General features: G+C 42.1%; 1 protein-coding gene across 1 annotated transcript in view; it reads right to left on the reverse strand.

Annotated features, from left to right (window-relative positions):
- Positions 1 to 1,142: 1,142 nt before the first annotated feature.
- Positions 1,143 to 25,445, reverse strand: part of LOC134656783 (RIMS-binding protein 2) — a 37,534-nt gene continuing 13,231 nt past the window's right edge. The window contains exons 2-21 of the mRNA XM_063512307.1: positions 23,079 to 23,282; positions 22,719 to 22,923; positions 21,026 to 21,952; positions 20,826 to 20,949; positions 20,109 to 20,286; positions 19,630 to 19,762; positions 18,892 to 19,082; positions 13,366 to 13,569; positions 13,069 to 13,266; positions 12,299 to 12,493; positions 11,825 to 12,100; positions 10,892 to 10,951; positions 9,774 to 9,857; positions 8,774 to 9,013; positions 7,932 to 8,150; positions 7,611 to 7,841; positions 7,226 to 7,388; positions 5,795 to 5,932; positions 4,184 to 4,257; positions 1,143 to 2,715 (exon numbers count right to left, since the gene is read on the reverse strand). Coding sequence (XP_063368377.1) covers positions 2,362 to 2,715; positions 4,184 to 4,257; positions 5,795 to 5,932; positions 7,226 to 7,388; positions 7,611 to 7,841; positions 7,932 to 8,150; positions 8,774 to 9,013; positions 9,774 to 9,857; positions 10,892 to 10,951; positions 11,825 to 12,100; positions 12,299 to 12,493; positions 13,069 to 13,266; positions 13,366 to 13,569; positions 18,892 to 19,082; positions 19,630 to 19,762; positions 20,109 to 20,286; positions 20,826 to 20,949; positions 21,026 to 21,952; positions 22,719 to 22,923; positions 23,079 to 23,276 — 4,392 coding nt within the window. The 5' untranslated portion in view covers positions 23,277 to 23,282 and the 3' untranslated portion in view covers positions 1,143 to 2,361. The remainder of the gene's footprint in view (positions 2,716 to 4,183; positions 4,258 to 5,794; positions 5,933 to 7,225; positions 7,389 to 7,610; positions 7,842 to 7,931; positions 8,151 to 8,773; positions 9,014 to 9,773; positions 9,858 to 10,891; positions 10,952 to 11,824; positions 12,101 to 12,298; positions 12,494 to 13,068; positions 13,267 to 13,365; positions 13,570 to 18,891; positions 19,083 to 19,629; positions 19,763 to 20,108; positions 20,287 to 20,825; positions 20,950 to 21,025; positions 21,953 to 22,718; positions 22,924 to 23,078; positions 23,283 to 25,445) is intronic.

Consider the following 25,445-nt stretch of genomic DNA (forward strand, 5'->3'; position numbering starts at 1 on the left):
TCGTAAGCGTACCGTTTTTTTTTGCGTGATGCCAGCCACTGAATGCCGCTGCTCAAAATGCGCTAACGGTTCGGAATCGCAGCGACGTGGCGTAAACTTTACGATTTTACAAGGAATGTGATAAAATCGTGACATTTACGACGCGTCACTATGATTCTTTTAGTGCGGTGCGCACTTGTTCACTTTGTCGTAAATTCTGTAGCACTTAGAGTGATCGCAAGCGCCAGATCGTAAGTTTGACCCCTTTTTAACAAATTCATTTGAATATAGATTTTCACATTGCAAAATTTAGAAATTGTCATTAGGTACACTCTTGTAATTAACTACTTACCTAAACGTTACAAAGGTACAAGGTAGACTGTTTTGTACTAGATAAATAAAATGTCAATGATCTACATCAAAATGATCGTGAATGAACACATAATATTTGTGTCAGTACTCTTATAATAGTTTACTAAATTAACCTTAATTAAACCATAGAACCAAGAAGATAGTATTTAAAATGATGTAATATTATTAAGTAACAATTCAGTCAGAAATTCAGAATGGGCACACAGCTTATTTCAAACTTTTTTGCTGCCTAACAAACTATAGGGCTTCCTAATTTTTTTCGGTGTTTTAGTGCACAAATAATATCGTGTAAATCGATTGCATTTGTTTCTAACCGGCCTCGCGTCTACACAAATGGGGTACATACATTAGCTTTGCTACGAAATGCTACAGCGTAGCCTGTAGCAGGCCAATCTCGTAGTAAAGGATAATAGTTAATGCTACGCGCGCGCGCACATAATGTTTAATCATGCCATGTGCGCTGAAAGGGTCTGAAAAAACAAGTGGACTAATTCTTGTCGGCATAAACTAAAAACAATTTATTAGATGATTTGGTATAAATACCTCATTTCAGTGTAACTGAAACATTACCTAGTATTTCCAAGGAGTAAAGACAGAGCTGAGCCTTCTAATTCTCATCGAATTAGAGTTAGACCAAGATAAGTCTGCAACGATATTGATAGCACACGCAGTGCAAGTGTTATTTTAAACGTCAAACTTCTATGAAATTATGACATGGAAATAACACTTGCACTGCGTATGCTATCAAAATCGTGGCAGACTTTTCTTGGTCTAACTTTTTTTTCTAGTATCGAAGGAAAACAATTTGAATTTTAGAACTCTTCGAAATTTCTTAGTGATAAATGACGCAGAATTATGAATGTAGTACAATTATTATTATTAGAATGATAAAGATGGTATCACGTCTACTATCACAGAATATTATTATTTCGAGAATATCGTGGGGGCGTGCTGACGCTCGCACAAGATGCCTACTTCAGGTAGTTTAAGTTTAACATGTTAACCTTGTTACACTACCTTCAATAATATGCAGGAATTATTATAATAATGCTGGTATCACTTTGATTTGAATATGATAAATTTATAATTATTTTCTGGCAGTTTCACTCGGTTAGGCCCGGACCATAAACAATTCAATTTGGTTCCGTCTGAACAAAATCGCGAACCATATTAGCAGTTCGTGTGACGTTGCCAGTGAGAACTCCCAACAGGATGGGTTGCCGAGCCCCGTCTCGTTGTGTGTCGACACGCCTGGCGCGCTGTGGCGAACCTACACGACACACTTGTGCAGTGGAAAGCGATGGATGAACATTGCTTGCCGTAGCTTGTCGACCACGTCAGCGGACCCTCAGATGTCGCCTGCAGCAAACCCGCGCATCCTCAAAATCTTTTAAATACAGTTCTTGGTCAGAAGGACGGTTGCAACAGGACATCTTTGCATTTTTGTATATTATTATTTTACCCGAAACAGACTAGTTAAGTATTTCAAACAATATTTATAAAAAGAGAGATTTAAAGGTTAATTCCTGTTTGTAAGTAAGGAAACCTCACAGCTAGCGATCGTAAACGTAACGTAGAAAATCACAACAACTATGCCACGAGGACTGTAAAGTAACAACTAGACAATAACTTCATTATAATTTCATATCTATACATACGACAATATGCAGTTACAATGCTATAATGTTGTAAACAATTTATATAATCTAACAGACGGGCAAGATGTCCGAGAGATAGAAAACGTACACGACTACCTCGAGGCGGATGGCTCCACCCCGACCGCGGAGAGGTAACTATCGAGACAGCACTAATATTGAATATTCACTAGACTGTGCGTTTATTGAATTCATTTAATATTTACATTTCTTACAGTACTCTCGTCGGCGCGTAGCACCGTTCGGTCAGGGCGCGACAATACCAAACACGGGCCCGCTCGCGCGCGCGGCCGGTCCGCCGCGGCCGTCACGCGGCGCGCGGCGGCTCGGCGCCGCGGAGCCCGGGGCGCCGCCATTATTTGCCGCCCAACCCGAACTTCATGAAGATTAGCTCCTTTCCTTTGCTGAGGATGTCGCCGCCGGGGGCGGTCATCTCGGTGAACTTCTGCATGAGATTGGGCTGGGAGGTGGGCGGCTGCTGCTGCGCGGGCGTCTGGAGCGGCTGCACGGCGGGCTGCGGCACGACGGCGGGTCCGGCGCGGCGCGCGGGCGACGCGGCGGCGGGCGGCGCGGCGGCGGGGCTGTTGCCGAGCGAGCCCAGCCCGCCGGTGGCGGGCGACTGCACGGGCGTGCCGACGTTACCAGCGCTCGTGCGCGCGATCGTGCTCGCCGGCGCCGGCGCGCTCGTTGCGCCTCTCGCCCTCGCCTGCTGCATCCCACCACATTACTCATCACGAAGCACAGTATACAGATCACACGTGCTGTAGCCATGAAGATCCGTTATCACCGTAACAAAGCATCCATGAGATACTTGTGATTACTTCATATTGAAGACTAATAGCGTGGCAGGTGGATACTTTGTCACTGGTGAGAAGCGTAACCGTCATAAGCCCTTTGAGGAACGACCAAAAATTTATTGCCCGCTATAACGGCAAGAGTGATCTAAGCGTGATTTTCGATTATAGCAATGTATTTTGTCGATCTTTCACTCTTGGTGGCCAGTCGTAAGTTGTATCATTCACATCACAGGTATATTCAAAGTCATAATGCCATAAATGACTAGGGTACCTCTTAAAGCTCTAGATAAAAGTGAGGAATAGATCTAAAGTCAGTCGACAAAATTCATTGCAAGGCAAAAATTTTTTTGCAAATTTTTTCATTACAAATATTTTTGTGAAAACTGGCCACTAGTTCTTTAACTATTTGGTTTATTATTTAATAGCAATGATCATTAAATTCATTAACAGTGAATCTCTCTTTCAATCGAATGTACTTAATTTACATTTTATCATGCATTATGAATAAGTTATGTGACCTACTTATGTGACAAATTGTTATATTGCTAAATATATTTTTTACTTTAAAAATACTTACAATTTATACAGGAATACTCAGATATATCGTATAAAAAAGAAAAAAAATGTGCAATAATTTAAAACATGCATGCCATTCAATAAAGCTAGTGAGAGATGCTTAGAGGGAAATGTTATAATTAGATGAATCATTTACGTTACGGTATTTAATGTTAGGAGTATATTAAGTTAAAATTATACGTTCTCATCATGCTTTAATCAACTACAACATAAAGCATTCAAAGATTATTAAGCGCTTTGCGATTACTTTACTATACAAAAGTTATTTTAACATCTTTACAGCAATTGTGACAACAATGCTGGTAAACTATCTTCGCATATTTTGACTGTAATATTACAAATAAGACTAATAATTAGGAAATTCTGTAAACACTCCCATTTGATCATATTAGATATCAATTATAATAATAGCATAGCACTTGAAAAATCACACACAGGCCTCTGAGAGATTGTCACTGCAATACGGTGAATGGTCTATGGTATATTTGATGTGAGTGAAGTATACGCCAGTGTAAGTTTGTACTAGTCGCTGTATGTGGCCAGTCTGGCATGATGCTAGTGATGTTCGACGATGCCGAGCGTTGGCGTCGGACTATCAGACTACCAAACACCCTCAAGATACACTGAGCGTAACAATGAATCGCAAGGTAAACATATACAAATAAACAAAATAATGAAGAAAAGAAAGTGAGAAAATAAATATAGAGAGATGAAGTGACAGTTTAACAAAAACGACTAGAATCGTTGCATAGTATATTTGAAACAGTATTGTTGTGGGTCGATTATATACCGTATTATTTTTACCTGAGAATTCACCTGTTCTGGATTACTGGCGCAAGTGTTGTGGTCTAACTGAGAAGGGGGAAGAGGGCAGGCATCTAGCAAACAGACAATACACACAACATATATAGTGACCACAGACAACCACTTGAATCTTGGATCACACCTCACGCACCTCGTGACTTCTGTGCTGAGTATGTTGCGTGTATTTGTTCAGAGCCTACCCACTCACGTGGATCTAACGACTGCGCCCGCACGCGGGTCGCACGCGAAAATAAAATAAAAACAGGACAGAGAGTTGGATAGATAACGTAGATAAAAATAATATAAGGTGTCCTTAAACGCATTGTGACGGGAAAACTGTATCATTGTTCCCGAGCTGGTGTATACAATGGGATTTAACAGGCTTGTTATAGTTATGGCAGTTATGGTAAATCCGAGTGAATCCAGAACGTTCTTCGAACGATGTTTGTGACTGTGTAATCCAAGATAGTGTAAATTAGCAAAGTGTACACCAAGAGTCTTTGTGCTCCGTAGATTGCAACCGGACTCGCGTTGTACAAAAACATCCCGTTTCAATTAAATTTATAGGATTATTTCAGACATAGGTATAATTAGATAGTCTTTTTTTAAATTCCAGTTCAGAATGAAAATTGAAATCTCACAAAGTTATTGAAAAGTATTAAATATCAATATGACTTAGGGCAAATAGTTATTCCTATGTAGAACCGCGAGCAGTAAGTCTTGATCACACCTATAGTGCTTGTAATACCATTAAATGCACAGGAAAATGCTGTCTCATTCGTATGCTCCGTCGGTGTGATCAGGACGAAAGGGATGGATAACGGAACGTAATCTCGAGACTGAACTCGTGACCCGCCTGTGCGAGTCCCGTCGCAATCGCAACACCGTGTACAGGAAAGATGATAGAGGGTACCAGAGCGAAATAGCTAGCGTCTCTCAGTAGTCACATAGCAAGTCCAAGGTGCAAACATGAAACACTCAAAGCTCTCAGTGATCTGAACGGAACCTAATCGTCATCACTGAACTTACCAAACTTTGTCTTTATTATCTTTATACAGCTAACAGGGAGAGTAACTAGGACAGCGAATATTGAAAAGCCGGTCGCGGCTAGGGTTACCATCAGGAAGTCGAAGGGATAGGCGAGAAAGGACGCGGGAACTTTGGCCATTCTAAAATAATCCATACTCCACACTTATTCAGATTTTGAAAAATTGACGTTTGTTCTAAACGTAAACAGGAGCTTTTTCTCTCTTCAAAGTCTATTAGAAATAGAGAACGTAACGGATTTGGGTGAGGTAGTAGTAGTAGTAGTAGTAGTAATCACTTTATTGTACACATCACAGGTTTACATAATGTTTACAGAAATAAAGGTACAAAGGCGAACTTATCCCTGTAAGGGATCTCTTCCAGCTAACCTTCGAGTAAAGAGAAATATCATAAAATCTCCAAAATCTAAAAAGTGGAGGGTACGGTTTTTAGAACGGCCCACCTATATCACCGTGTTACGATGCGAGCCTTGGGTCCAGCTGTGGCCTTTTGCAGCGTTCCTTATCAGGTGCCGGTAACCCTAGTCGCGGCTCTACACAGTACATAGAGAGTGTGGAGTGGTACCTTTCCTCTGCTGGGTGCGCGGCGCGGGCGCCACGTTGTCTCGCGGCGGCGGCGGCGGGCCGCGCGCGCCCGGGCCCGGCGCCGCGCCGCCGCCGCGCCCGCGCATCGCCGCCCCGCCCCTGCCGCCCACAGCGCCTGCTGACAAACAAAACCAAGATGTAGGTACACGTAGCCCATGTGGTTTGCATCTGAACAGTGGTTGCCCATCAAGGAGAATGATAATTGTACTTTCCACTATGTAAGTACATCATGCCTGGCAAGACATTATTGCATTGCAGTGCAATATTAATTGGGATTAAAGTGCTTCAAGAACTGTCGACTAGAGCTTCCAAATACCGGACTTTTCACAATACCGGTATTAATACCGAAACTGTCTTCATCAATACCGGGATCCCGGGATCCCGGTATTGGATATGAATCGCTTAAAAATATATAGTTTTATTAAAAAGGGGAATTAAAAAGGCTCACTGGAATACCAGATATGTCCTAAAAGCTATTACAACAATAAACAATCAATGCCGCCATCTGCAATAATTTTATTTCACACTCCAGGTTGGCAATAATTTTATCCAATTTGTTGACTTCACCTCACCAGTTACATTTGTAGTCCAACTTAACCAACCAGACAACATTTTTTCAAATTTCCGTCAAAATTGGTTTGCCATTATTACAGTTATCCTTGCTCTTTCGTTTTATTTTTTGATAAAATTATAAGAACTAATTATGTTAATGTTAATGTCACTAATGTCACTATCATCATATTCATCACTCACATAACTTCAGGATTCATCCACCACCAACCACTAAATATTTATCTGACGCATTAGGCAACGATCTTGTTTCAATAATAAAATGCGGGCTAGAGACCAGTTAGAGTTAGACTAAGTAAAGTCTGCAACGATTTTAATAGCATACGCAGTACGCAGTGCAAGTGATATTTGTAAGTCATAATTTCATAGAAGTTTAACGTTTAATATAACACTTGCACTGCGTGTGCTATCAAAATCGTTGCAGACTTTTCTTGGTCTAACTCTAGATGCGTCTGACGTTTAGTAAGCTTTTTGATACAGGCGAATATAATGGATATAAAGGGTTTATACTGCGCATTTCCCTCATTTTTTAAAATACCGGGATCCCGGTATTACCTTTAAAAATACCGGTATTGAAAAATGCGTTTAAAAAGACGGAAATCCCGAAATACCGGGATCCCGGTATTGGAAGCCCTACTGTCGACCAAGAGAACACTACTGTAGAATCCAATGTAGTTCAGTTACTGGTTAAAACTGTGTGCACCAACCAACTTGGTCCAGGCTGGCCGACGCTCGCGTACTGGTCGTTAAAGATGCTAATAGGTACCAACCTGCGCACGGCGTTTATCTTCGTGATGAAGAAACCATCTTTCGGCTCAGACTGTTGAGTGTTGGCACTAACCTTGCCCAGGCTGGCCGGTGCCCGCGTACTGGTCGTTCGGCTCTGCGAGGAAGTTGCTGGGCACGAGCCCGCGCACGCCATCTATCTCCGCCATGAAGAAGCCGTCGTCGTCCATGTCTCCGTACACGTGGATTATCTGCCCCGTCTGGAAACTTAGCTCCGCCTGGAAAGATAAGTATACTAGATTTATTTTTTGTTAAGGAAACAGCGAGGTAATCACAGATTGAATAGAGCCTCTGTTATAACTCCATTAAACTTACACTGTGGTCTTTCATGGACTGGTTTGGTTACGAGTTCGTCTAGTGGTCGCCAGTCGCGCTATATACCGGCCTGGCTAGCGGTTACCTACTGCCTTATGTGGTAAAACATGTGCAGTCGCACTTACATCAGCATCCACGTTAGGGCTCAGTTCCTGCGGGTCGTAGTCGAACAGCGCCACCATGCGGCGCACGGGCTGGTTCGCGTACGAGTCCGTCCAGCGGTCGCGGGGCTTGCTGGCCGCCGCCTGCCCCGCGTCCGCCTCCGACACCTCCACCACCATGTTGTGCGGCACGTAGCCCCGTCGCCCGCGGCACTCGCCCCAGAAGAAACCGTCTGCGTCCTTGTCTCCCCACACCTGTGAAGTCAAACGAAATGGTACATATATATTTGTATACTGCTTTTATTTTTGTTGGACAACGAGGCTGATGCAGGCGCAATAACACACCTTGATGATGTCACCATCACTAAACGGCAGTTCTTCATCGCAGCTCTCCGGGTTAGGGCTCATAGTTGCCGGATCGTAGTCGAAGAGCGCCATGAAGTACCGACTTCGTTTGGACTGCGGGTGCTGCTGCGGGTGGCGCGGAGCAACGCCCCTCGGCCCCTGCGGGGCGCCCCCGCGCGGCCCGTACGCGCCCTGCTGCCCTTGTTGTTGTTGTTGTTGCTGTGGACGCGATCACACGTTACATTCAGACCAATCCCGTGACAGCCAGCAGGGAAGTGGGCAAAGGAAGTATATAAAAGCCTTATCGAAACAAAAAAGTCCGAATTCAATAACATTCGGAGAAGGATGACCTTGTTCACACGTTAAAAAATTTTCTTTTCAGGTAAACCAGGCAGTGTGAACAAGCTCTCTCCCTTGCGAACTTTTTGGCAAATAAATAAGTATTGTAAGTTAGGGTAATATCAGGAGCGGGAAAGTGTGGAACCCGTAACTGCACAGGAGACTTTACGACGTTTTCCGAACTCCCCCGCTCCAGACCTTGCCCCAACTTACCTTAATTGTTTTTATACTCTCGCTGCCAACTTCCCTGCTGGCTGCCGCGAAAGTGAGCTGAAGAAATTGTTCCCTAAAAGACAAGCATTAGAGGTTCATCGCAAAATGCAAGCAGAACTGTTCAATAAGACTTGAGTTGTAATAAGGTCAGAAAGGTACAAGTTGAAAAATTAACTACGAATAGGTACAACATGCCTCAATATCACGAAGAAAAATTTAAAGATTGCTTTCCAAAAGCTGATCGGGATAGTCAAAGATGAAGTTAGTAATGATAAGGAAGGTGAAAGAACCTGGTGGGGGTTAGGAGGGCGGCCCCTCTCGTGATGGTTCCTCGGCGGGGGTTGGTTGTAGGGCGGCATGGGGCCGGCCGCGGGCCCCGGGACGCCGGGGTACGGAGGCTGGCTACTTGGGTACTGGCCGGCTGGCTGTGGTTGATAGGGGGGTTGCTGCGTGCCATGGTAGGCTTGTGTATTCGGGTACGGCTGACCCGATGGCTGCTGCGACGCTTGCGCTGGTTGGGACGGTTGCTGCTGACGTCCGTACGAACCAACACATTAATAAGGTTAGATTTTCCATAAAAAGCCAATAGCAATAGTTCAAGCTCATAGCCACAATAATCCTTCATCGGCCTTATGCATCAAGCGATAAAAACGTTACCTTCTCCTCGGGCGATAAATAGTAAAAGACATTCCGTTGTAGCTCTAGTCAACCCCCATGCACAACGAAAGCTAGCGTGCAGCGCTTACACTTGGAACCAATCATTCAATAGCAGACAATACAATAAGTTAGTCGATCTTAATTCAGAAGTGCTTGACAATAAATGCGTTTCAACGGTTAAACAGAAAGAATCGTCCGGAATCCGTCAGTTACGTATATCGTTATTGAGTTTTAGCACCCCGCCTAAGTCCTTAAGTTAACATTTATAGGTTGAGTGTGTGGTGGTGTGTGACAGGAGGTGTGGGTCGAGTGTCGCGTCGAAGCCAAGACAACATGCAGGAACAACCATACACGACGGCGCGCATGCTCGAGTGAATGATCTGTATCGAGTGCTGTGGTGTGGTCAAGGTTCTGGACTGGCCTAACGAGCGTCGGCCGGGCCTCGTGGAGTGCTTGTGTCACCCTGCGTGTCGGACGTCGGACATTGAGGACGTACAGATACAAGTGAAGATGACAACACAGATACACCGAAAAGTGGAAACTCGTGATTGGGATAAATTCCGCAAAAAGTTGAAATTGAGAGAGCTTTGTGATAAGTGAGCACATCGATGACAGCTAGGAGAGATCGCAGACCTGCTGGCGGCGGCGTTCGTCGTCCTCACTACCCAGCTCCGCCGCTCCCTCTTTAGTGATTTCGATGGCCGGTATCCCCGATTGCTAATACCACACGGTCATTCAATATTTAGCATAGAACAAATTTACTCTCAAACAGGATAAAAGAATATCAAATTAAATGTTTTATGGATACAAGTGCTGACGGGATGGTCCAAGTTGATGGTGGATGAAAACAAAAAGTTGATGGCGTCGCTCGTGATCATGGAGCTTGTTTCGTCAACATATTTGATATTATAGGTACTTATATTTAGGACAACATGAAGCAGTTTCACTGACGCGTGTCTACAGTAGGGTGTACAGACACTACGAGTAGAGCAAGTGAAGCCGTTCAGGAAGCGAAGTGGAAAGTGGAAGAATGTTAGCCGTGGAAGCGACTTCTCCAATAGCTCGTGATCTGCTGAAGCTACTTTTTGGTTAATCATTTCATTATATTTCCCGTTATCCTTATGTGTTATCTAACGCCGGATATTTGATACGAGTGACATTTGATGTGTTTATGAGTTGGGATTGACAGTATGAGTATGATTTGAATGTTAACTGTTTATCATAGTATCTAGAAATACAGGTTAGTTTTAAAAAATCTCTACAAATTCAAGAGCATTTCATAACTGAAAAGTAGAATTTAAGAATGATTGTCACTTGTACTTGGGGCAATGTATCTTTTATCCCTCTATGAATCTATTAAAACTTCTAATATAAAATCATTCACTGAAATAGTTGAGGAGAAAGTTAAAGTTTCCATATGAACATAACTAATGTATGCGTAAAATATATATGTCAGTTTTCTACAATCTTGTTTTGTCTACTTTTAATGTGAATATAATATAGAAGCGGGTAAATATTTATTTCATATGCTGATTATATGACTACTTTAGTATGTATAATACGATACTATTAGAAAACGGGCACACTGTGTAAGTTGATAACCAAATAATATCAGAACTCATTACATAACTAATAACTCAAACAAAAGGCACTCTCAAAACAAACTCATTCTAAACAAACCAAACTGGTGAATAAGAACGTTAGAAAGAAACAAAAGAAGATATTTGAAAAGACGTGTTAAAATTCCTTACCGAAGGGGTTATTTTGTCGAATATACTCTTTAGGAGGCCTGTGCCGAATCCACTCGCGGGCTACGGAAAGGTGTAACAGTTATGTGAGAGAGCGAGGTTAGGTTAGACTATAGGTGGCATGATTCTATCATGAGCTTCATGGATGGTCTGTCTGTGTCACAAAGTACAAGCTCTTTAACTGTTCTAAGTAGGTATATTTGTAAGGTGTCGTGCGTTGTATCGGGTATCGGCCAATAGCACTAGGACTACTACTGATCTAGTCGCAAGCAGTAGGTATGCATTTAATTTTGAACGTTCGAGCCGAGTGCATAGCTATCGATGTCGCGCGTGGTGGTGTCGCGTCGCGCCCGCGCCGGCGCCGCGGATACTACACGGACTGGACATGTAGGAGATGCCAGCGACAGAACCACAGGAGATAGTATAAAGAGTGCAGTTTGCAACACTGATGTCACGCGACAAACCGTCCCAGGCCGACCATAACTACGCCAAGTTAAGATAACACTAAAGAAGGCTGGTCGCTAGGACCGTTTCTCGCGTTAGAAGAGAGCATTATATGACACTGATAATTATAATGATAGCTAAGACACAGACGAAGAAGATCTTCAGAGATAAAATCAAAATATGAAGCTCATTTACATACTTGACCAAGATCATATTAAAGAAAATGTACTGGCGAACTCAAATACAAAGGTACACACAAAATATAATACAACACTAATTTGCAAACCAATGTAGACAAGGTGCCGTGACAACGAACATTTAGTTACAAATTTAATGAACACATTTAGCGTTAATGTAATTCTAAGGGGCATTTTATTAAATACGTTAATTCATGTAGTATTCAAGTGTATTAAGAGTTTCTTTTGAACTGTTAAATTCATTAATATGAATAATGAATCTGTTTGCAAAGTTAGTAAAGAATTAAAAGGTCACCTGAGCGGCATGCGGATCGTGTCGGTTGGCGGAGGGGAATATCTCCTTATCCGAGAGGTTCTCGTCGTGTTCTAGCACTTGCTGGTGCTGCTGGTAGGGCTGCGGGCGCTGCTGACCACGGAAGCCTTGTTGCTGTCCCGGGGGCATAGGGCCCATAGGGCCCATAGGACCCATGGGGCCCCGAGGCCCACGGTTCACGACCCCGCGCAGTACCGCTGGCGGGATCGGAGTTGGCGCGCTGTCTCCCGACTGACTGTCGCGAGACTTTGTACGAACCTGGAAGCAATAAAAATAAGGTAACAAAAAATACATTTACTCAGCGCGATTTCTGTGCAGGTTATATATGTTTAAAATATATTTTCAAGTGCTCTTTTTAGTATGTAGATAAATATATTTAGATAAGTAGAAAGTGGATAAAATATTGCCAAAACGTAGCGTCCGGTAAGCCATAAAGCTACATCGAACCGTACTCACTGTGACACATTTGGGATTGAGGCCGATCAGCTTTCCGATGTCGATGAGCGCGTGATCCCCGGTGGGGGAGTCGACGTCGGTCACCTTCTTGCCGTCCGCGTAGACGGCGTACCCCGTGACGGGCCCGGAGGCGGGCGGGCGCAGCACGGGCTGCCACGTCACCAGCAGCGTGCCGTCCTGCGGGCCCGCTTCCACCTGCGACACCGCACCAATCACCACCAACAATCCAGCCGAATATTCCTCATGCTAGCCAATTGGGTTTTGACAATATTTCTATCGCATGACCAGCTTCGAACACATAAACAAGCCACATCGACGGAAGAGACAGAGGCGGGGGCGCTAGGCTAAACGACACAGGGAAGGAACCATCGATTGAATTTTGTAGGTGAGCTGGATTTATGGTTGCGATTGACGCGACATCCTCGAAACGGTCGGGCGTGCTGTGTGCTTTGAGGTTGTGTTTATTATTTGAAATAAATAGGGTTGTGTTAGTTTTCGTGTATAAGTATATAAATAAGTATTTTGTCCATCACACACTTTGTGGAGCGTTGGAAGCTGACTTATAGTGCGTGTGCTCACTTCTTAAATATCCAAGTCAATGAAATTGTCCATTGCCCACATCATGTTTTGGAATGCCCGAAATGAATACATACAATTACATACAAATAAGTTACAATATCAGCGAGCGGGGAATGTGTGTGTGTACATAAATTTGGGTTAAAGCATGCTTGGTACACTTCATGCCAGTGGCAAGTCGTGGGTACACGTACCATGATCTCGGCGGGCGGGTCAGGGAGGCCCTTGGGGAGCGTCCGGAAGTCCGTGTAGGCCCCGGGGGCCTCTTCTGTAGGTATACCAGAAGGCGGTCCGGCTCGTAAGTGTTTCGCTCGGACCGTTACTCTATATTGTGTGCTTGGAGACAAACCGGTGATCGTGTGGCGGTACACTCCGGGCTTCACTGTTCGAACCTGTAAGAATTGTACACATTGAATTGTAACAGTTAATTAATAGTAATATTTATTTTGCCAAAATAACACAGGGAGAAATCTTTCTTGAGTTGGACTAACCTCAACATTATTAACGCAAACGACGTGCTGATGGTTCGAATTAGCCGGCAGCCAGGATATAACAGCCTGCGAGCATGTCACGCCGCTGGCGCGCACGCAAGTCGGGCCCATGTTGGCCGTGTCCCGCCCGATCACCATGGTGCAGGCTGCGTCACGAGACGTGCGCCGCGTGACCGTTACTGACCGCACGCTGATGCGGTGCGGCTAGAAATTAAATCATGATTAACAAGGTATTCTGCAGATTTGTTGCTGCGTGTTACAGTGTTAATAGACGGATGTACCGGGCCTGAAGGCCTAGCCATGACACAATTCGTAAAACGAGAACGCTAACGAATCGATAAAAAAATTATCCGATCCGAGGCCTGTTCGGAAGAGTGCAATGTGGTTCGCTGTACGTCCTTTAGCAGCTACGAGTTAGAGCGAGAAAAAGATATGCTGACCGGACTGAATTCGTGGCCCGGTACGCCCATCTATTAGTGCTTTAAGCTCTGTGACACCATACTAACGGCCAGTCGCACCAAACATAATTTATGGACTGACAGTTAGCCAGCAAGGAACTGACCTTTCCCATACTTACAATAAAATTTTGCGAAAGTATTTACGGTGACGGACAGACAGTTTGTTGCAGCAGACTTCGAATGTGGGCAATTTCATTTTAACTTGTACTTTATAGCGCGACTTAAGTCGTGTTTCAGTTACGTCTAACCAAATTCCTGTCAAAATTTATGGAATTTGACATTGACCAGTTTTGTGACGATTGCTAACTGGCCGTTAATGGTACACATCAGTTAAGTGAAAATGCCCTTGTATTAAATGAGTAGGTAACTAGAAGATTAAGTAGCATCGTAAAATTTGGCAATGTCCTAGGAAAATTCTTGGGTCACGTCGGCTATGTAATTTTTTTTTTAAGCATATAGGACAGTGAAGGAAAATCAAAACATTAAGAGATAGCACAATCGACTAGGTCCATGAATCCAATTTTGTGGATAAAAATACTATGTAGACTTTCGGAAAAAGCGTAATTCTTAAGAACACGTGTGTAAAGCGTGGTTCTTAAGACACAAGTCTCTTATAGTTTCTCATTTTCCTATGTCAGAATCCTAATTCGCTGCAACACCCCGTGACGTATTCGAAATTTGTACTACCTAATTCTAAAAGCAAAATACACTATCGAACCAAACTACAATTCTAATTACATTACTTTGAAAACTATAATTTGAATAATTATCCAGATATCTACATGACACTTTTCAATTTTAAAACTGATACAGAACTTCATTAACCCGCCTGGTATTTTATTGACGTGGCGACTCATGTAGATATCCAACGGTAAAAACTCTTTTTAAAATGGGAATACTAACACTCTTTACTCTACACCTATAGTGAGCAAAGGTAAAAATATTCTCAAGGGAACTCGAGATTACAATTAATTACGTTACCAACTCTGAGGACTACGTTGAAATAGCCTCTAGCTAGAATGTTTTCCGGACACTACTGACCAAGCGTAGCTATTTACCGCAGAAAATACATAGCTAATGTAGGTAAACTTATGATCCACAGAAAATAAAAAGTCAAACCTCACACACGCAAATAATAAATCACTTTCAGATTAGAGTTTGCCCATTGGAACGTTATATTCTGATATAAATTGGAAACGAAAAGTGTGCTTCGAATCAATTTTGATATTTTACCATATAAATAGGACAAAATACGTTCCTATTAATAAATAGTGTATAAAATTAAGGTCGACATAACGTTTTGATGGTCAAGCTTTATAAACGGTAGGTGTTTTTATGTATGATTGCCATAGACATAGTTGGCGCAGTCGGTTGGATGAACTACCGCATTACAATCAGTTTGAAAATTTGACGTTCTATTTGCTAGGGACCATTGGCGATGATTAAGCAAAGTACGTGACAAAGTCTATATTATATTTGTACAATTTTTACCCTGCCAACCGGGAATGCCTTGGAAATTCAAATGTGCTTTATTGAACGATCATACACAAGCTATCGTACGTCTCGTATACTTACGTCTTATCTATGCTTAGAAATAGAACTAGCGGCAGGATAGGGCATATCTAAGCGTAATTTTATATTGATTGCATCAAGTATCAACTCAAGTATAGGTACGTGTAAGAGTAGGTATAGTATAGCATATTACATCTATATATATAAATGCACGTGTCCTGACTGATTGACTGACTGACTGACTGACTGACTGACTGACTCATCAACGCAGAGCCGAAACTACAAATGCTAGAAAGTTGAAATTTGGACACTAGGTTGCATTTATAAAGTGTACAAGAGCTAAGAAGCGATTTTGTGAAATTCAACCCCTAAGGGGGTTAAAAAGGGGATGAAAGTTTGTATGGGGTTCAAGTTTTATTTTGAGCTAGGAAATTGAAACTTTGTAAAAATGTACTATATTAAAAAACAAGAAAATTAATTTCTGCGTTTTCGAAAATTCATCCCCCAAGGTGGTGAAAAAGGGGTTGAATGTTTGTATGGAGATCAAATATTTTTGTGAGTGTTGGACTTGAAACTTTGTATATGGGGATATTATTATAAGACGGGAAAAGTAATTTCAGCGTTTTTGAAAATTCATCCCCTAACAGGGTTAAAAAGGGGTTGAAAGTTTGAATCCATTACAAATGCTTTGAAACTTCTTAGAAAGGCATAATAGCCGATGACAAAAAAAAGTAATTGCGTCGTTTTAGGTAATTCAACCTCTAAGGGGGTAAAAAAGGGGATGAAACTTTGTCCTGGGGTGCAAATTTTATTTTAAGCTAGGACCTTGAAACTTCGTAAAAAGGTATTAAATTAAAAAACAAGAAAACTAATTTCAGCGTTTTTAAAAATTCATCCCCAAAGGTGGTAAAAAAGGGGTTGAAAATTTGTACGGAGATCAAATATTTTTGAGAGTGCGGGACTTGAATCTTTGTATTTGGGGATATTATTAAAATACAGGAAAAGTAATTTCAGCGTTTTGTAAAATTCATCCCCTAACAGGGTTAAACAGGGGTTGAAAGTTTGAATCCATTACAAATGCTATGAAACTTCTTAGAAAGGCATAATAGCCGATAACAAAAAAAAGTAATTGCAACGTTTTTGGAAATTCAACCCCTAAGGGGGTTAAAAAGGGGATGAAAGTTCGTCTTAGTGTGCAAATTTTATTTTAAGCTACGAACTTGAAACTTTGCAAATAGGTATTAAATTAAGATACAAGAAAACAAATTTCAGCGTTTTTAAAAATTCATCCCCCAAGGTGGTAAAACATGGGGTTAAAAATTTGTACGGATATCAAATTTTTTTGAGAGTGCGGGACTTGAATCTTTGTATTTGGGGATATTATTAGAAGACAGGAAAAGTTATATCAGCGTTTGGTAAAATTCATCCCCTAACAAAGTTAAAAAGGGGTTGAAAGTTTGTATGGCGTTCAAATTTTATTTTAAGCTAGGAACTTGAAACTTCGTAAAAATATATGTTATTAAAATGCAAGAAAACTAATTTCAGCGTATTTGAATATTCATCCCCTAAAGTGGTGAAAAAGGGGTTGAAAGTTTGTATGGATATCAAACATTTTTTCGAACGCGGGACTTGAATCTTTGTATTTCGGGATATTATTAAAATACAGGAAAAGTAATTTCAGCGTTTTGTAAAATTCATCCCCTAACGGGTTAAACAGGGGTTGAAAGTTTGAATCCATTACAAATGCTTTGAAACTTCTTAGAAAGGCATAATAGCCGATAACAAAAAAAGTAATTGCAACGTTTTTGGAAATTTAACCCCTAAGGGGGTTAAAAAGGGGATGAAAGTTCGTCTTAGGGTGCAAATTTTATTTTAAGCTACGAACTTGAAATTTGCAAATAGGTATTAAATTAAGATACAAGAAAACAAATTTCAACGTTTTTAAAAATTCATCCCCCAAGGTGGTAAAACATGGGGTTAAAAATTTGTACGGATATCAAATATTTTTGAGAGTGCGGGACTTGAATCTTTGTATTTGGGGATATTATTAGAAGACAGGAAAAGTTATTTCAGCGTTTGGTAAAATTCATCCCCTAACAGGGTTAAAAAGGGCTTGAAAGTTTGTATGGCGTTCAAATTTTATTTTAAGCTAGGAATTTGAAACTTCGTAAAAATATATGTTATTAAAATACAAGAAAACTAATTTCAGCGTATTTGAATATTCATCCCCTAAAGTGGTGAAAAAGGGGTTGAAAGTTTGTATGGATATCAAACATTTTTTCGAACGCGGGACTTGAATCTTTGTATTTCGGGATATTATTAAAATACAGGAAAGTAATTTCAGCGTTTTGTAAAATTCATCCCCTAACAGGGTTAAACAGGGGTTGAAAGTTTGAATCCATTATAAATGCTTTGAAACTTCTTAGAAAGGCATAATAGCCGATAACAAAAAAAAGTAATTGCAACGTTTTTGGAAATTCAACCCCTAAGGGGGTTAAAAAGGGGATGAAAGTTCGTCTTAGGGTGCAAATTTTATTTTAAGCTACGAACTTGAAACTTTGCAAATAGGTATTAAATTAAGATACAAGAAAACAAATTTCAGCGTTTTTAAAAATTCATCCCCCAAGGTGGTAAAACATGGGGTTGAAAATTTGTACGGATATCAAATATTTTTGAGAGTGCGGGACTTGAATCTTTGTATTTGGGGATATTATTAGAAGACAGGAAAAGTTATTTCAGCGTTTTGTAAATCCCCTAACAGGGTTAAAAAGGGGTTGAAATTTTGTATGGAGTTAAAATTTTATTTTAAGCTAGGAACTTGAAACTTCGTAAATATATATGTTATTAAAATACAAGAAAACTAATTTCAGCGTTATTGAATATTCATCCCCTAAAGTGGTGAAAAAGGGGTTGAAAGTTTGTATGGATATCAAACATTTTTTCGAACGCGGGACTTGAATCTTTGTATTTCGGGATATTATTAAAATACAGGAAAAGTAATTTCAGCGTTTTGTATAATTCATCCCCTAACGGGTTAAACAGGGGTTGAAAGTTTGAATCCATTACAAATGCTTTGAAACTTCTTAGAAAGGCATAATAGCCGATTACAAAAAAAGTAATTGCAACGTTTTTGGAAATTCAACCCCTAAGGGGGTTAAAAAGGGGATGAAAGTTCGTCTTAGGGTGCAAATTTTATTTAAAGCTAGGAACTTGAAACTTCGTAAATAGGTAGTTAGGTAGTAGGTTTTTATTAAATAGAGGACATGAAAATCTTCTAAGGGGGTTTAGAGGGATTACATCGAGGACAATTTTATTCAGTTAGGGGCTTGAAACTTCGTAGGTTGTGAAAGACAAGTCTCATGCGTCGTATAATATTAATAATTAAGAAATGATTAACCGTCCTACCGCAATCTCTTGCTGCATAATGTTCTAAGCTAATGTAGAATATATAACCACCAATATACAAATCCACGCGTACGAAGTCGCGGGCAACAGCTATTTATTCATATTTCATTTTAATCTGAATCCTAATCGATGATAAACAAAAGACACTCACCCGATTAGAATCGACTCCTTCAACCAGCGCGCGTGTCCTCTCCGAAGCCTTCACGGTTGTCTTCAGGACTCCGTCCACATACACATGGTAGCTCTCGATATTGGCTTGCTGGACGCCCTCGGGCGCCGTCCAGCCGATGAGCACGGACTTGTTGAGCTGCCGCTCCAGGGTCAGCTGCCGCGGCGCCGGGACTAGCGACGAGAAAAACAGCTCGGCTGGCGTGAATCGCAATTGCGAAGTGCGGGGACATGCGAAGCGTGCGGCGGTCCAGGGGAAGATAAAGGTATCGCTGTAGATGGCTATGTCTAATGCTAAAGCTATGACAGTTATAAAATGTCTTTCTATTTATGCTACAGTCAACCTGTCGTGGTACACTGTAAATGTGGTCATGATCGCCAAAATGACTATCTAGAAAAGCTTTGCAACTCTAAATATGTGTAAAATGGCTCGTTTTTGTAAAGGTTACTGCTTGCTAAAAGCTACTAGCCTAGTATAGTGCTCTTAAATTTTTTTCTGCAGAATAATTTACTACATTATTATTTGTATGCCAATTATTCACAAATCAACAAACTATATTCACAAAAATTATCGTTAATTGGTAAAATTTCCAAAACATGCATATCGGATATGTGCTTTGTGTGGATGAAAATTGAATTCAAATCTGTAATCAAAGCTTTACACTGTATGAATCGATATTAATGATCTCTCTAAGTATAGCAAGTCGGAACTAGAGCTTACCGTTGTCGTCATCTTCAGGTCCCTCGCTGAGGTCGGCCACCTCGCTGAGCCGCGCGACGTCGCGACTGAGCGAGAGGTCGCTGATGGCGGTCGTCGCCGATTCGTCGGCGTCTCGGAGTGTGGCTACTACAGCCTGTAGAAAGGTAACGTCATCATTACCATTATTTCAGTTTAAAAGTTTACTAGCGGGCAACGGCCTAACCAGAGATACTCACAACCTCCAGTGGAAAGTGGAACACGACCCAGAACTTTAGGAACATCAGGTAACTTGACATATGAACTGCAAAGTTCGATTTGAAGCAAACATTTTTTACGCACTACGTAAGATATTTAACCTTACTGAATTGTGTAGTGCTAACTTGTATAGGGCTCTGTTTCTGTTACAAGACACCATGGCTTCTACAGAATTTTACTTTATAGATAGCTAATAGTATTGGAAGACATTAAGTACATGCATGGTTAACAAGTTAGTCACGTACCTGATGGAATTCTAATAAGTCGTCACCCACAAGCCGCTGGACGAAGTTGGCGGGCACGAGGCCGCGGCGTCCGTCCAGCAGCTCGGCGTCCAGCATGGCGGCGTTCGAATCCGGCGGCCCCCACACCAGCAGATAGTCTCCTGCGCTCACGGACAGCTCCCCTTCCGCGCTCTCGATGCTGCAAGAAATAAATTATATCAGCAGTGAAATCACGTAATTGACGATGTCAGCGGCCACTAACTGATATTTATCGTTTGTTTTTTAATCGTTCAAAAACCCAAGCACAATTTTATTTCTTGAGTGAGATGCTAGTGTACGAGTATGTCCCCTTCGGCGGACTGTATGCAATAGAAAGTCGAATCTTCCAAAGCATTCAGTCTTGGCACTCTGCCATTAAAAATAGAACACGAGGAAAGATTTCGCCTGGACGCGCCGCTATGCAGCCGACGAAAAACGCTAGTGGGCCAAGGCTCTCAAGGGGATAAATTATTTAAAACGGATACTTTAAGCAAATGATCAATGAGGCCTGGATTATTGGCTTTGGCACATCCTATAACACAAGTGGCGGTATCTCCATATAAATATTTGCAGTAGCTTTTGTCCCAATATTTGGACATGCTCCAAATGCTTTTTGACATTCTGAATCGCTTAGTAAGTAAAACTTACTCCGTAGTCTACTATATTTTTTCTTAGTCTATAACTAGCAATAATACTTACTCTGGTGGATCGTAGGAAAACCGGGCGATGTAGACACAGCAACGCCCTTTCCCAGGAATGTCCAGCATGTCCACCTGACCCTCCTGACTTGGGGCGGTGCCGTTCATATAATGTGTATTTCGAACTGAAACAGACATTCATTGTTAGTCAAAGCACTATCAATAGTAAATAAATCAAGATGACATGAAAAAAAAACTTACTATCCATTTCCAATCCAGAGTTAGGCATGATTCTAGACAAAGCTCTTTGATTTCGGTCATGGCTGAAACCCGAATCTAATGCACCTAATCTATCAGTTCCAAATTGGCTATCTAATCCTAAGCTCCACCCGGGTTGATGCGGCGTGACGGGCGTCGCCACTCGCCCCACGCCTGACGCGGTCGTCCCGTATCTCCCGATCCCGAGGTCTATTTCATCTAGCGGCTTCAGTTTAATGTTCATAGTATTAGTTCCTATTCCACTAGACAGCAACGGATTTGTGTAGGTTCCAGTACCAGCACCATATACATTAGTGCCAGTCAGACTAGTATTTAATCCTCCCAGTTGCGTGGCAGTCGTCAGGTTCGAAAGGGCGTTTCCCAACCCTCCAGTCAACGTCGACTGCATTCCTCCAAGAGTGTTACTCAATCCTCCAGATAAACTGGTCTGCACATTGTTCAAGCAACTCGTCAACCCCGATCCCGCCATGGTTCCTGTTAACGTCGATCCGGTCAAGCCTCCTCCTAAACTTATGCCCGATACGTTGCCAGTCATATTTTGCAAGTTGCTCTGTAGTCCCGCTAGAGTGCTGGATATTTGTCCGATGTTGTTGACAAGTGGGGCTGTGACAGGGTTTGTGAAGGTGACTTGGTGACTGGGATTCGTCAGTCCGTAGGTATTTGTTGAGTAGGCAGATACAGGGTTCGTATAGGAGGTTGGGTTGTGCGCGCTCATGGAGTAGGCGACGGAGTTGGAGCTGGGCGCCGTGAACTGGCCGGTGGCATGGAGCGAGGACAGCGTGGGCATGGTGTTGCTCTGGCAGATGGCGACCGAGTGGTGCCCCGCGCTCGTGTACGAGTGCGGCAGCGGCGACGGCGCCGGGGAATGGAAGTCCCCCAGCGCTTGGTTGGAACCACTCGTTTGCATACCTGGACCAAATGACATGGCCATGAGAAGAAGAACTTTGTTTGAATACATATATATATGGTAGTAAAATTGAAGGCAACTTAAGATTGTAAAGAACTTAATGACAATGAAGTTTTTGGTCATTACAAATCTAATGTGCCAATTGAATAGGTATGTACTCGTATTGTCTGTCACAAGACCCTGAACATTCTAGAAATCAAGTAAGACGAATATTGAATTGGTATTTCATACTGTTACATACTGAAGATGGAGTCAAGCGCTGGTGGCCTAGCGGTAAGAGCATGCGACTTGCAATCCGGAGGTCGCGGGTTCGAACCCCGGCTCGTACCAATGAGTTTTTCGGAACTTATGTACGAAATATCATTTGATATTTACCAGTCGCTTTTCGGTGAAGGAAAACATCGTGAGGAAACCGGACTAATCCCAATACGGGCCTAGTTTACCCTCTGGGTTGGAAGGTCAGATGGCAGTCGCTTTCGTAAAAACTAGTGCCCACGCCAATTACTGGGATTAGTTGCCAAGCGGACCCCAGGCTCCTATGAGCCGTGGCAAAATGCCGGGACAACGCGAGGAAGATGATGACATACTGAAGATGGAATAATATAGTAGATACCAACTATATCGACAAGATTATGAAATATCTTGTGGCCCTCAAAGATGGGAAAATCCCATCACTAGCATGCTTCTAATCTACATAAAGCATCTTACATCTAAGCTTAACTCTACAAAATAAAAAAAGCTATGGATACTTACATCTGTGCAACCTACCGTGCGTGGTGGAGCGGGTGTGCTCGAGCTCGGCGAGGATGCGGTTGTCCTGCTCGATCTTGGCCATGATGCGCTCGATCTCGGAGGCCGGCTGCTGGTGCGACTGCTGGTGCTGGCTCCAGGAGCTGGTGGGCGCGCCGCGCGCGCGCAGAGATGCCGACAGCTCGAGTTGTAGCTCCTCGCACCGCACTGTTTCTAACGCCGCCTGTTTACAATCGGTGTTCTGTATTTGTTTGTGTAAATTGTGCTTGTTAATTGTCGGCGGCGTACATAAGTGACTACGAGTAGTATCGGCCAGACATTATTCAATATCATCATTATTCTATAGGTAATTAGGTAAGTACTACTGTAGTATTGTACCTTCTTCTCGAGCTCCCTTGCCCGCGACTGCAGCTGGTCGACGGTGTGCGCGTCGAGCGGGCTGCGCTGTGCCGAGCGCAGCTGCGCGAGCGCGTCGGCGTGCGCGCGCTCGGCGTCGGCGCGTGCGCGCTCCGCGTCGCGCAGGCGCCGCGACAGCGCGTCCGAGTCACCGGACATGCCGCCGCCGTAACCGCTCATTCTCTGCTGGAACAAACACACAGTTCAAGTAAGCCGTGTTTTATAATCATATGGTTATACTGGCAACGGCCATAACACATATTTTGACTAAGGCGTAGAGTTTGTGAAGTTAGGGCTTGTAGAGTTCGGGCATGTAGAAGAGTTAGAAGATTAGCTCTACGTGACGCTGATTACTTTTTAACAGTGCGATCCATATGGTCTCGACTTGGTAACATTTTAAGTACATGAAAATGATTTTTGTGGGTTTATTTAGTTTTGTAACTTTATGAATCTAACAATATGAATTTCTATGGTAACTGAATTCAGAAATAAAGAGAAAACAGAAACCATCATAAATAACCCTCAGAATGTGGGATTAATCTACAATATCTGGGAGACCGAGCTTTGCTCGGAAAACATATAAAATCTCAAAAATTAGCGTTTTTCCAGAGATAAGACCTAGCTAGATCGATTTATCGCCCCCGAAAACCCCCATATACCAAATTTCATCGAAATCGTTAGAGCCGTTTCCGAGATCCCCGAAGTATATATGTATATAAATAAATAAATATGCAAGAATTGTTCGTTTAAAGGTATTAGATTAGATAAAGAAGACCCGGAAATAAGTTAGATACATTGCATTTAGGAAAAGGCGTATATCCAGGGAATTAAATTAGGCATATCGTAACGCACTTATTAAAAATTAATATAAAAACTATAATTTTGCGTTAGTCCCCTTTTTGGAATCTAGCTAAAAAAAAATATACCCACTAGGCTTAGTTTGTAAGTACACATTAGAAATCTAAGCTTAGTGATAAGTAAATGGGGCATATTGTGCATATGATGGACCGTCAGCAAATATCGATTAGTCCTTATCTCCGCTGACGCCGGTACCGCGCACAATGGGCTCCCAATATCGGCCCCTCCATATCCGAGAGATAGGACGGATATCACTAAGAATGGGGTTGTCTAGTGGATGCTAGGGCTTTACTTGCAGTTTGGCGGTGATATTACCTGCTAAATATATAAGGTAAATCTAAAGGTATCTTGGATTCATAATACCGGTACATATCAATGCGTCTGGGTTAACCTTGTCTATAAATATTCCAAATTTCAAATGATTAGCGTAATTAAAGGGTCATTCAATAGAACTTGCTAACTATGTAAACAAAAGTTACTAGTAAATTGACATTCAGTGTCAATTTTAGTATGGCGGTTTGTTTACATAGTTAGCAAGTTCTATTGAATGACACTTTAGTTATCGAGACATTTGTAAGAAATTACCGTTGCCCAGGTGTCCTGTAATACCAGAGCGGTTGCAAGTGCGTTGGCAGCCTTTAAAACGGACGGAATATGCTCTTTTTCTCAAAAATGGACGGCAAAGTCGACGTTGCCGGTTAAAAAATAGGTCGCAAAGTGCGTAGTTTATGGTCATTCAAAAAATTAAAAAGTTAAAAACATTGCAGTCTCGATTTCGGGACTGCAATGTCGCATACAAATTCCATTATTTAACGAGTTCCAAACTTTTTAAAACTTCAAATGGCCATATCAAATGAAGGCATAGGTCCCTTAAACAGCCAAACAGATGATCAGCACTTATTATTATAAAGCCTATAACAGACTATCGCACCGCACCGCGACCTTGGAGCGTCGCACCCATAAGTGAGAGCGAGAAACAGATATCTCTTTCTCGCTCTCACTTATGGGTGCGACGCTCCAAGGTCGCGGTGCGGTGCGATAGTCTGTTACAGGCTTAATGTTGGTACCGCGACTATTTAGGTGTCTCAAATAGGTTGGCGTATTTTCAGCAGAAAAATACACTTCTTTTTTTTTAAAGGCGGCAAGCAAATTTTTTTAATGGTTGTATTTTTTCTGTGAAAATTAATGGAAAATTAGAACGATTGCTTCTGTAAGTTCTGTAAAATATTTCTATTTCTTGCACCATTTTTGAGAAAAGCACTATATATGACTCGGCTGGAAGGCTACTTGCTGGCTTCGGATTCAATTAAACGGACTCCCAAGGTCGTCCGTTTAAAACCGAATCCTCAGCCTGCAAGTAGCTACTTCCGAACCTCGACAATAATGTACTATTCTTGAATGTTTGAAGTGGCATCGACCCGGAAATACCGCAGGCGACAGTTCATCAATGTCATCCATTTTTGGACAGTAAGAGAAACTAACGGCAAAATT

This window comes from Cydia amplana, chromosome 19, assembly GCF_948474715.1.
Source record: "Cydia amplana chromosome 19, ilCydAmpl1.1, whole genome shotgun sequence".
NCBI lineage: Eukaryota > Metazoa > Arthropoda > Insecta > Lepidoptera > Tortricidae > Cydia > Cydia amplana.